Genomic DNA, 12,535 nt, shown 5'->3' with positions numbered 1-12,535 from the left:
ATTTGAGGTGCTGCTGCAAAGAATGAATTGCTCACGGAAGGGTGGGGTGGGGGCATTCCAGGTAGAGGGTGCCTCCTGGGGGATGCAGGGAACATGAGGGGCCTGGGCAATTAATCAAGCCTTGGGCACAAGCCTAGGCAGTCACCCCCAATTCAAAGCCAGTTGAAAATGCAGAGGAGAGAGGAGGGCCAGTGTTTGGGTGTCTTGACCAAACCCTTGAAGCTGGCCAGCGGCAAGGGCAAGGACCAGGGTCAGGGTCAGAGGTAGAGGGCGTGAGTGAAGGCAACCCAGACTGAGTCCTTCCCTAAGCGCCCAGGTTTCCTGACAGCTGTTAAGGAAGCAAGGTGAGAAAGGGTTAAGTGTGCCCCTCCACCGCCCCAAATGCTTCCTGTGTTTGAAATCCTTCAGGTCTCTGCAAACCCTCTGGCCCCCGGCCAGGCGGGCATTGTCTGGGGAGCGGTTGTAGGTTGTCAGAGAGGCCGCGCAGCCTTTGTTGTGGGGCCACCTCGGGGTTCCCTCTCGCGCTCACGCTCGGGCTGGGGCTGCAGAGTGCGTGCCTGGAGGGGGGCGGTGCGGGAGGCTCGCTCCCTCTCCCTCTTCCTGCCCCCCCTCTAGCCCTCCCGATGACCACATGACCAAGTGGGCTCGCGGCCAAGCCACAAGCTACAAAATGCAGCCCCTGGAGTGAGCGGGGAGCATTCTCGCTGGCAGCCGGAGTCACGGGCAGTTGCAGCCGCGGCCGAGCAGCCAGCCGCTAAGAAAGAGCTCGCCGCTGCCGCTCCCGGAGCCGCCGAGGCCAGCTTCGCGGCGCTGCCCCGCGGCGGGAGAGGAGGCTGCAGAAGAGCGGAGGCGGCCAGCGGGAGCAGCGGGGCTCAGCGCGCACACTCAGAGGCCCGGGAGCCTCCCGAGCTCCGCGCCCGCACGCGCCAGCCGCGGCTCGCGCCTTTCTTGGCCTCCGGGCGCCCGACCTCTCCTCCCCCGCGCCGGCTCGCCGGGGCCGCGGCGGCCCAAGGAGCAGCATGAATCTGCGGCTCTGCGTGCAGGCGCTCCTGCTGCTCTGGCTCTCCTTGACCGCGGTGTGTGGAGGTGAGTGCGCGCCCTCCCGCTCGCCCGGGCTGCAGCCGGCGTGCTCCTTTCCCTCCGCCCTATTCGCACTCTCCCCGCCTCCCGGGGAGCCCGGCGCGAGCCGTGCAGTAGCAGCCACGCGCCGGCCAGCGCCAGGCAGCAGATTGACAGGGCGCCCCGAGCCATGGGGCGGCTGGCCACAAGGACTGCTTCTTTTGCGGGGCTCAACTCGGCCTTTGGCATCACCTGCCCGTCACCTTGTCCCTCCTAACCGTCGCTCGCAGTCCCAGGAGCTCAGGACCACAGGTGTGCGCCGCGTGTCCCACGCCCTGCACCCCGCGTGGTAGAGGTGGAGGCGGGGGACATGCCCGCTCCCTCGTGGATCGATGGAAGGAACTGACCAGAGTCGAGTGGGCTGGGCTCCCATGTTGAACGTCTTCTGGTCCCTGAAGGCTGGGAGCCTCCCGCCAGTCCAGGGGCGCGGTAAACCGGGGATGATGTGCCAACATGCAGACGTGACACTTGTTGCATAGGCAGGAGTGCGCGGAGGGGGTGGCGGCATGGAGCCCAGCTGTTGCTCCTTTCGGCCTGCATGTGTGAGCAGAGGCAGCCTCCCCCAGGCAGGGCCGGGCCCAGCCGGGCTGGGCTGGTCTTCTCCTCCCTAACCCCAAGGTCCTGGCTGGTCTCCTCCCCTGCACAGGATGCCCTCCCCATAGCCTCCATCCCACCCCCAGAGACTTGGTTCTCTTACATCCTGGCTCCAGCCTTCCTTTCTGTCCCAGGCACGGGCATGCTTCACCTTAGTCTCCCTGCCGCTAGGCACCAAAGGAGGAAGCACAGCACCTGACCCGACCCCTCCCTGCAGCTCAGGAAAGGGGAGTCCTTTTGCCCTCACCTGCCAATACTTGGCACTAGTGCCCATGTCCGCCCCTAGCCTGGTCCCCACCCACGCCCCAGCAGCCCCATCCCAGGCTGCCTGTCCTCTGTGTGTCAATGTCTCCTGGGGCTGCCAGCTCCCACCTCCAGCTGCCACAGTCCTATGATCTGGCTGTCATTGCTGCCTGCCTGGCACCACACAAGGGGAAGGCCAAGACCAGGTGGACTAACGCCAGGACCATGGCTGGAGTCACAGGGAGGTGGGAGCAGAAAGAAGGAGAAGGCAGGGCAGTGAGTTTCCTGGGGCAAGGGCACAGGGCCCTAAGTGGTTCCAAACCCTCCAGAACAGGAGGATGGCATGCAGCCCAGGAGCCTCTGAGGGGCCCAGCCAGCTCTGTCTGCCTCTCATCGCAGGCCACCTCCTTTCTCTGCTCTTGCTTTTTGGCCCTGCTGTGGCTCTGGGAACACTGCCTGGCTTCTCAGAAAGGTGCAGTGGTTGGGGCTGGCACCTCCTGCCTCCAGGTAGCTGGCCGGTGATTTCTCTATTCAAGACCTGAACACGAAGTGAGCCACCACCACAGTAAGAAGTGGGCAGGCTTTTCACACAGAAACTCCTGTCAGGCAGGTAACAGAGGGAGCAAAAGATACGAATGTAAGATACAAATGATACACCATACCAGCCTATCCTCAGGGAGCCTACCATCTGGTGTCATTGGCAAGGCACGACACTTGCACAATACCACCACAGGCAAATAGTCCAGGGTGGTGCCTTCAGGGAAGAAGAAGACTGGGTGCAGAGAGTGTTCCAGAGGAAGGTAGGGCTCCTGGATCTGCACACTTGGTGCTCCCCCCAGAGGCTGTGGGGAGACCCCTGGCCAATAGACAACCACTCAGACCCTCCTGGGTCCCAGCCATTGGGACAGTACTAGCAAAGGGGAGAGAGCTGGTTTCAAGGGAAGGGAAGTCAGCCAGGATGCCCGAACACCATGTGGCTGGTCCAGAGCCTGCCACTTCGTGCTTTAATTCCCCCGTCTTCATTAGGTCATCTGTCCACTGTGATTTGGATAAATTCGTTGCCCTCACATTTTGCTCAAGCCTCGTGCTGGAAACTTTCACGGCTCTCACTGACTTCTCTACTCCCTGACTTCTCCTGGAGCCAAGGAAGGGCATGTCCCTGGAGGTGGCCACCAGCCAAGGGTCCAGGTACACATGTCCTGCTCCCGCTGGCTCCTGTCCTGGGTTAGAAGCAGGAATCCCAGAACCACTTTGTCCTTGGCCCGGACTGGCATGCTGTCCCCAGCCAGAGTCCCCAGTCAAAGTTCCAGCCTGAAAACCACACTTCCTCCTCTCCACAGTCTGTCCTGACTTGAAATGTCCACCCCCGACCCCTCTCCACGCTGCCTCTCATCACCCTGCTACCACCACGTACACTCCTCCACTGCCTCCTGACCTGGGATACACTTTGCTCTTGTGAGTCTGAGAACTCCTGGGCCAGGGCCAAGTGTCCCTCGGTCTCTGAGCACCCCTCTTTTTCCCCTTCTCCTCCCCCTCCGCAGGCCCAGCTCAAAGCCTGCAGTCACAGTGGGAGTGTGAGGAGAGCCTACTGTACCCCTCCTGCTCAGGGAAGGGCATCTCTACTCCATCCCCAGTCCTCAGCACTAAGCACCCGTGTAACCTGAGCCAGGCCTCTCCTCGCAAAGAACTAAGGCAAGGGAAGCAGAGGGCCACCAGACAGAGCATGATGTATCCCAGGGCAGCAAAGCTGGCACTGGAGACAGCACAGGGCCCTGGAGAAGGCGACTGGGATGGGGGGCTGGGCAGACAAAGAGACACATGCAGGACCACAGAGCAGTGGAGGGGCATTGCCAGCAGGGTCCCCACCGGAGCATATGTTTGGGCTTTTAAAGTCATCACAAGACAGGCCAGACTGAGAGAGGAAAAACAGGTGCGTCATTCCTGATGAGACTGGCATGTTCCTGAAAAGTCGCAAGTACCTCTTTGTGCGTTGGCAGGGTTGGAGTTCAGATAGCATGAAAGTCAAATCCTGTCCTCCCCCTGACTGTGGTTCTCAGCGTGGAGATGTTGTAGCTTCGTGGCTGATGGCACTTCAGCAGGCAATGGCTCCAATCTCTCTAGGCTCGAGATTGTTTGGAGGATTGCTCCAGCCTCCTTTTACGTAGCAAATGAGCTGGAAGAAAATATTTAAGTGCATTAGGGCTGGCCTCCATTTCTAAAGGGGAATTCTTTGTACAGTCAAGACTTCTGCAGTGATGAGAATCAACAGCCTCTAATTTGTTCCTTTGGACAGCATAAAGCCAGGGTTTCAGATGTCAGCTTATCTGATGGTGAGCCAGACTCAGAATCAAAAGTAGGAAACAGGTGGGTGATGGGCTCAGAGTGCGGGAGGAGCCAGCAGATCTCGGTGATGCTGAGGACAATGAGTCCCCAACCCAATGGGAGGGATGCAAGAAGCCCGGGGCTGCTCTCCAGGGCCTGGCTGGGGGTTCAGTCAGCTCAGAGTGGTTCTTCTCTGCAGACCTAGAGTCTAGACATCTTCCTGGCCAGAGTCAGAGCCACCAACCCTGCTCCCCATCCTGACATATGGCCTCTAGCCCTCCCTTTCTGACTGCCAGACACTCACAATCTTGGGTGCTGAGCACCTGGAGATGATGCCCTCCCCCTCCTGGCACCGTGCTTCTCTTCTCCATGTCTGCCACCACCCTGAGCTACAATGGCCTGCACCACTGCCCCATCCCTTCTGCACCCCCAGCAGTCGAAGGTGCAGAGGTGAGAGCCAAGTGTTGACTTGGTTCACTTCACAAGGCCCCTAGGTCCTTCCCCTGCTCCTTATCAGCATCATTCAGATCCGCCCTCAGTGATCAGGGTGAGCCTTGTGGGGACCCCAGAACTCAAGGCAGAGGCTGAAGCAGCTGCAGTGGGGAGCTTAGTGAAGGTCTTTCCTTCCTTTCCCTCTCCAGCCCCAGGCCCCTCACAGATGGCGCCAAGAGGGTAGCTCTATGACAGACAGAAGCAGCCCCCTTGTTCCATCCATACTTACTGCTCCAAAGTGCTAAGATAATTCTTCTTTTAATTCTCATAGGTTATGAATTTAAGGGATAAGTTGGCATGGAAGTGTGGCTAGTTAACCAAATGACACAAGTCAACAGCGGGGTCTTCATGGGCCTGGCAATTTTTCTTGGGGAAAGAGGGAAGGAGGGTGCAGGCTTGGAGAATATGTGTTTATGTGTGTGTGTGTGGAGGGGGTGGGTATGTCTGGGTGTGAGTGGGGAGAACTGCAGGCTCAGAAGCCTGGGGGAAGAGGGCCCTAAGGCCAAACCCGCCCACTTTTGGCCCAAGAGGAGGCTGAACACTTGGAAATTGTGTGCAAGCAGAGGAGGACTCACAAAAACCAAGGAGCCAAGGAAGGAACAGAGCGTGGGGATGTTGGAGGCAGAGGCAGAGGGGAAGGGGGAGCTGCCAGGGGTATGATTGGGGTGTGAGCAGCCAATGGGAGGCTCTATGGAAACTGTGAGCAAGTGGTGGGAATTCCTGGGTAGATGGCAATGGGGCTCGAGGGACAGGGATCTAGATGCAGGCAAATCAGATGGTGTGCAGGAGGAGAGAGACTGTTATTCATTATCTCTGGCCTCAGATGCTGTATCTGCACAGGCCTGTACTGGACATTGCACAAGTACCCTGCCTGGCTGCCTCTTCCCCAGCACCATCTCATCTCCACACACTGCCTGCCACCACCAGCCAGGCTTGTCTTGGGGGTGGCAGCTCGGCTTCCCTGCATGGACTGCAGGCTTCACGAGAGTCGGCCTGCATGCCTTTTCCCTCACTGCACCCAAGGATACCCTGCACCACTTGGATTCCATTGTCAGGGCTCAGTCTGGTGTCAGGAGGCCTCTACTCTAAGCCTCCTGACAGATGTGGACAGATGTAAAGAGGAGCCCCAGAGTGCAGAATAGAAGCCAGCTGGGATTGAAATGGAAGGAATTTACATGAGACACAGGATGCAGGGTGTGATCTGGGAATTTCAGGAGGTAGGGCATTGGTGGGGAGGTACCAACTGCAACAGCCCACCCCCCTCCTGGTGCACAGACATGCTGCTGAAGGTGACCATTCTCTCATTTATTCATTCTCAAATATTCATGCAATATTTATTGGTCTCTAAATCTGGTCTCAGGTCTCTAAATCCGGTCACAGCATGAGGCAGGCTGAGTCAGAGACCTCTCCCCCTTAACCCCCCTGGCCCAGCCCCATCCACTGGGAGGACTTGGCGCCCTAGAGATGCCTAACCACCGATGAGACACCCAGGGGCGAGATATGAGCTCCCTAGTACTCACAAGTGGGTCATCCTGCATATCAAAGGATGTAGGAGTACAATGACGTGATGTTCGGGATTTGCTTTAAAATACTGCAGTCAAGGAAAATAGAAAAGGGATAACTAAAGCATATGTGACTCCATCTGGATAACTGTTGAATCTGGGTGATGGGTCCATGGCGGTGGGAGGGTCATTGTAATGTCATATGTCTGAAATGTTTGAAGTGTACCAGTTGCAGGGGTGCCATGGTGATTACTGCCTCCTGCCCCCCAGCCAAGTACAGGCGTGACACCCCAAAGTGCACACCCCCCAATGACGTTCCAAAGAAAGAACCCACTTGTGCCTGTCAGAAACATGATATAACTGTCAAAAGGACAGAAAGTCAGCTACATCAATGGCAAGATGTGAGTAGTAGGTTCCGTTTGTCCCAGGACGGTGCAGAAATGGCAAATTTTCCCTCAATATGAAAAAGAGAAACAAAGAAAATCTATGAGAAGTGCCACCACATGGACAGACCACCCCTCCCGCGGGCCTGTGGTCTGCAGCCCCTGCCCGTTTCCAACAACCTTCCTCACTAACAGGCTTTCTCCTTCCTGCAGGGTCCCTGATGCCGCTTCCCGATGGGAATGGGCTGGAAGACGGCAATGTCCGCCACCTGGTGCAGCCCAGAGGGTCAAGGAATGGGCCAGGGCCCTGGCAGGGAGGTCGGAGGAAATTCCGCCGCCAGCGGCCCCGCCTCTCCCATAAGGGACCCATGCCTTTCTGAAGCAGGTACTTGAGCCTCTGTTCAGTGGACAGTGCTAAAGCGGAGGGAGAAGGGCAGCCTAGAAGCCGGGTGACCCTGCCGCTCATCACTGGCCAGACACATCCATCAAGCAGTCCTGGGGGCTTAGAGCTGGCAAGAGAGCTTATGGGGCAGCTGTCTAGCCCCTTTATTTTACAGACGATCTCCTCGTCTGAGGCCTAGAGAGGGGCTTGATACTTGGAGCCAGTCTCCCTTCCACCCTGCTGCCTGGGGTTGGGGAGGCTGGCCTGCTTAGAGATTTGTAGACATCCTGGTGGACCTTAATGGCTGGGGAGGGGTGCCCAGGGCAAACCTACAGATGTCCAGTGTAGATTGTCGCCAGAGTTGGGGAAGGAGGCAGAGAGCTCTAGGGGCTCTCAGGCAGAGAACAAGAGGACAGTTGTGGCTGTGGTTGCCCGGAGCTGTGAGAAGGAGGGAAGAACCAAGGTGGCAGCAGAGAGAGGACAGCTGAAGCCTGCCCCTTCCCTGGTCTGCTGGCTGTCCCACTGCAGTGGGGACAGGCAGGCACCAACTCAGGGGCCTTGGGATTGAGGTTTGGGCTGAGTGGAGTTTGGGGGAAAGAGAAGGCGGTCTCCTCTCCTTTCCTGGGGAGTTCCTTTGGCCTAGCATATGTCCATGACTTCTCTCTTGTCATTTTTGTCTCCTTAGGACTGAAGGGGCCCCCAAGTGCCCACCCCCTGCGGTTGTGTCTCCTCCATAGATTGGTCTGCTTCTCTGGAGGCCTCACGTCCATTCAGCTCTCATCTCGCACCTGCTGTAGCCACCAGTGGGCCCAGCTCTTCTCACCTGCCTGCTTCCCCCAGTGGCGTGCTCCTGGCTGTAGTTTGGATGATTCCCGTTCTCTCACAAGAATCCGTCCAGTCCATCTTCCTGGCCCCTCCCTGGACTGGCTTTGGAGACCTAGCCCCAGAAAGCCTCCCTTCTTCTCCAGGTCCCCTCCGCCCTAGTCCCTGCCTGTCTCATCTAACGCCCCAAACCTTCACTTGGGCCTTCCTTCCTCATGTCTGCCCTGGGCGCGGGGTGGAAATGCTCCCTTCTGTGGGCTCCAGCAGATCCCTTGTTTTCCTGTCAGTTGGACCCCTCCCCCGGCCTCCAGGGAATAATGCAGAGAAAAGCAAGGAGAGACTCTAGTTAAGAGGTGCTGGCTGCGGGGATCCAGACAGGGCACATTGGGGGCATGGAAGTGTGGCGGGGGGAGCTCTGGTGAAGTGGGTGGAGCATCGGTGTTTGCTCAGTTAAGGGAGAGGTAGAGAGGGGCCCGTGAAGTCCTTTGTCACTTCTCTTGCCTTAGTGTGCCTCCCAATACTCCCTTCTTCCTCCCCCACACCCCGTCCCCAGCTAGCCCAAGCTCCAGGTCAGGAGGGGAGGGTGCTGGGCCTGACATGGCCATATACCCTCCCAGGAGTAAAAGCCAAGCAAGAGGTTGTTTTTGCCAAGAATCACAGAATATTAGAGCTGACAGGACCCTTGAAGATCACTTAGCCTTCTTAGGCAAACGCCTGCAAAACAGAAGCCTGGAGAGGGGAGTGACCTGCTCAGAGTCATTGCAGAGCCGGGATGGGGACCAGGTCTCCCATCTCCTACTTTATGACGCCCTCTTCCCTCTTGATGATGTCTTTTCAAAGCAAATGAAGTGCCTTTTCCCGAGGCTGGGGCTGGGGGTGGCTGGGAGGGGAAGGGAAGGGAGAGGCAAGCTGGCTGTGAACTGTCCTGTTGTGGGGCTGGAGCTGCTCCCACCTCCCTGACCTACCCCTGCTGCACCATTCCCCCAGCTGGGCTGGAAGGTTCCATAACTGGCCAGCTGCCCCCATAACTGGCAGCATTCCCGGACCCGGGGTACTCTAATAGGGGCGGCTCAGGCACTGAGACTACCGCTCAACCCCAGGGTGGTTTTCAGGAGTCCGAGGTAGCCTTCAATCACTGGACTCCATGGCCTTCCCTTCGTGTTGACCGGACCTTCCTTCCAGGGCTTTTCCTTTGGGGGAGGCGGAGAGGGGAGAAGAAGGAAGGGAAGGGCAGAAGGAAGGAGGGAAGAAAAGAAAGCAAAGGAAGAGAAGGAAGGAAAGAAAGATGGGAGGAAGTGCAGCAGGAATAGCACCCTCTCCCCGGGAGGCCCTAGCTTCCGTGAGGGGCCATCACCAGCCATTCCTTGGAGGGGGCTTTCTCCCCTTTTGCTTGAGCAGGGTTCCCAGGAGGGAGAAAGAGAAGACAAGAGCCTGATGCCCAACTTTGTGTGTATGGGGACGGGGGAGTCAGGGCCCCCCAAGTCCCACAATAGCCCCAATGTTTGCCTATCCGCCTCCCCCAAGCCCCTTTACCTATGCTGCTGCTAACGCTGCTGCTGCTGCTGCTGCTTAAAGGCTCATGCTTGGAGTGGGGACTGGTCGGTGCCCAGAAAGTCTCTTCTGCCACTGACGCCCCCGTCAGGGATTGGGCCTTCTTTCCCCCTTCCTTTCTGTGTCTCCTGCCTCATCGGCCTGCCATGACCTGCAGCCAAGCCCAGCCCCGTGGGGAAGGGGAGAAAGTAGGGGATGGCTAAGAAAGCTGGGAGATAGGGAACAGAAGAGGGTAGTGGGTGGGCTGGGGGGGCTGCCTTATTTAAAGTGGTTGTTTATGATTCTTATACTAATTTATACAAAGATATTAAGGCCCTGTTCATTAAGAAATTGTTCCCTTCCCCTGTGTTCAATGTGTTTGTAAAGATTGTTCTGTGTAAATATGTCTTTATAATAAACAGTTAAAAGCTGACAGTTCGCCCTTACTCTTGGAGGTCATGTTCAGGAGGGGCATTCCTTTCCCCTGGGGGTCATGGGTGTCCCCATGCCCACATATTGCACGTGCAGGGAGGTAAGTGCCTGCATCCCAAATCGGTTCTAGGTCAACTGGCCTCAAACCGATTTGCCATGAGCTCACAAAATGAATCCCTATGCTTAATGACCAGGTCACATAAAATCCAGCCCACTTACAGGTTTTCTGGCATCTGTTTGGGTGTCCTAATTTTTTTGGCAGTGTCATTTGAAGAATTTTTTTAAAGCAGTTTATTTAAGAACATACTGATTAAATGCAGGATCGCTACTAAAAATTGTTTTGTATCCTTGGTGGGTGTCTTCTGCTATTTTATCTACTTTTGAACACTTTCAGGACTTTTTAGCCAGTTTGCCTTTCTTGAAAAATGTTATCTTTTCAGCAATAAATACATTTGATAATGACTTTGTTTGTATCATTTTATGTTTCACAAAGTAGAGTTGCTTGATGAATGAGATAGCCTGAAAAATAAAATGCAAAGAGTTCAATATAATTCTGCCCCATCTGTCTCACTTCACGTTTGTTGTCAAAATGCCAATATCTTGCAGAACAGAAGGGAACATTGTGTACATGCTAATTTGGTTAATAAACCCATTAGGTGCACACAGGAATACACAGTACAGAGCAAAACTCAGTGAGAAGCAGAGAGGAGGGATCAAAATGGGTTCATTTGATAAATCTCGTGGGAAATCCTATAGATTTGACAAGTATTTAGTGCTAAAAATATACAATTTTAAAGAAAGGGTCTTCAAACAAACTCCCTAAAAAATCATAAAAATGATCAATAGGAGAGAAAAATAGAAAAAGTCACCCACAAGCATACAAAACAATCGCATTATTGACAAAATGCTACAAGTTGTGATAGTGATTTAAAAATGCAATGTTACGGCTGGGAGCGGTGGCTCACACCTGTAATCCCAGCACTTTGGGAGGCCGAGGCAGGCGGATCACTTGAGGTCAGGAGTTTGAGACCAGCATGGCCAACATGGTGAAACTCCGTCTCTACTGAAAATACAAAAATTAGCTGGGTGGCAGGTGCCTGTAATCCCAGCTACTCGGGAGGTTGAGGCAGGAGAATTGCTTGAACACAGGATGTGAAGGTTGCAGTGAGCCGAGATCACACCACTGTACTCCAGCCTGGGTGACAGAGCCAGACTCCATCTCAAAAAAAAAAAAAAAAAGTGATGTTACATTGGAAGTGCCTCTTAGGAAAACTGGTGCAAAATGCCTTATTTTAAAATTACTAGTTTGACTTTTAGGCAAACAGGTGGAACTGGTTTTAAGCAGAGGTTTCAGGTGGACTGGCTTTATGCTGATTAGTCTGTTACCTGCCTAATCATCCCCAAAGTTCTAAATTCACGTGAAAGCAAGGAGAAGGGAGTGGGGCATGGGGCAGGACAACTTAATACTGACCCATAAGGGTACAGTGAATTAGATAAGTGAATCTAGAATCTGGTCTTCAAATTCCAGAATGCAAACTCTTTCTACAGTACTACAGAAGGTCCCCTAACTAGAAAGAAGAATTAGGTACAATTTGATATTCTTTTTTTTTTTTTTTTTTCCGAGACACAGTCTTGCTCTGTCTCCCAGGCTGGAGGGAAGGTAGTGGCGCAATCTCGGCTCACTGCAACCTCCACCTCCTGGGTTCAAATGATTCTCCTGCCTCACCCTCCCAAGAAGCTGGGATTACATGCACCCATCACCATGCCTGGGTAATTTTTTGTATTTTTATTTATTTATTTATTTTTATTATTATTATTATTTTTAGTAGAGACAGGGTTTCACCAGGTTAGCCAGGCTAGTCTTGAACTCCTGACCCGAAGTAATCCGCCTGCCTTGGCTTCCCAAAGTGCTGGGATTACAAGCATGAGCCACCATGCCCAGCTATGTTTGTTATTCTTAGTAAGTACAATACAAACTCATAGTACAAGAGGGCACAGTGTGGACTGGTGGGATCAGGGAAAGCTAATAGAGGCTGAGTGATAAAAACAGGCCCTAGAAGGCACAATAGCATTTGGTTAAGTTGGTGAAAGGATGATGGGCAGAGACGGCGGGGACAAGGAAGGGGGAGCAGCCACCAGGGTCTATGGAACATATGTAGTCAACTGGATACTATTGGGTGGATCCAAGTGTGACCTCCTTGGGGCAGGGGATAAGGAAAAGAAAGTTGGTGGCTTCTGTAAAGATAATTAGACCTCAAACCAAAAGAAGGCTGAACATATGATATGCGTTGCTACTACCCTTTGGAGATATCTTGACCAAATAAATACAACAGAAGCAGAGTAGGGCATTGCTTTTCAAAATGCAGAGCTTAGGAAAAGAAATAGGAGTTCACTTAACTGATTGTTTCTGGACCGGAGGTCCTGAACTGAGAGGTTGACGAGTGGGGGCAGAGAATCTGAAAACCAACACTCTTTCAAATCCATCCAGAATTAGGCAGCCTCTGAAATGACAGAGATTAGGGAGGCAAACAGACTCAGACCACACACAGCTTTTCAGGACCCCAGGTGTGGTGTAAAATGAGCCATAACTGCTTAGAAATCTAACATTTCAGACTCTCCTGTAGGCCTAGCTGGCTTGGTACCCCCTGTAGGGGCTGGGCTCCTCCGTATTGAGGGAACCATGAGGCCTGGCCTGAGCAGCCATTCTGAGGTCC

The 12,535-nt window shown here is 54.4% G+C and overlaps 1 protein-coding gene across 2 annotated transcripts; it reads left to right on the top strand.

The window, feature by feature from the left end:
- The first annotated feature begins 536 nt into the window (after positions 1-536).
- APLN (apelin) lies at positions 537-10,283 on the top strand. 2 transcript variants are annotated; one of them, XM_055106429.2, is made up of 3 exons: positions 537-1,371; positions 6,869-7,040; positions 7,723-10,283. In XM_055106429.2, exons 1-2 carry the CDS (start codon positions 1,020-1,022, stop codon positions 7,033-7,035), a joined length of 519 nt encoding a protein of 172 aa, XP_054962404.1. In that variant the 5' UTR covers positions 537-1,019; the 3' UTR covers positions 7,036-7,040; positions 7,723-10,283. The 2 variants fall into 2 exon arrangements, with proteins under 2 accessions (XP_054962404.1, XP_024783151.2); XM_024927383.3 differs by having other exon boundaries at positions 560-1,086.
- The last annotated feature ends 2,252 nt before the right edge of the window (positions 10,284-12,535 follow it).

Source organism: Pan paniscus, chromosome X (assembly GCF_029289425.2).
Source record: "Pan paniscus chromosome X, NHGRI_mPanPan1-v2.0_pri, whole genome shotgun sequence".
Lineage (NCBI taxonomy): Eukaryota > Metazoa > Chordata > Mammalia > Primates > Hominidae > Pan > Pan paniscus.
Note: the sequence above shows the minus strand (reverse complement) of the source record. Positions and strands in the feature narration are given on the sequence as shown.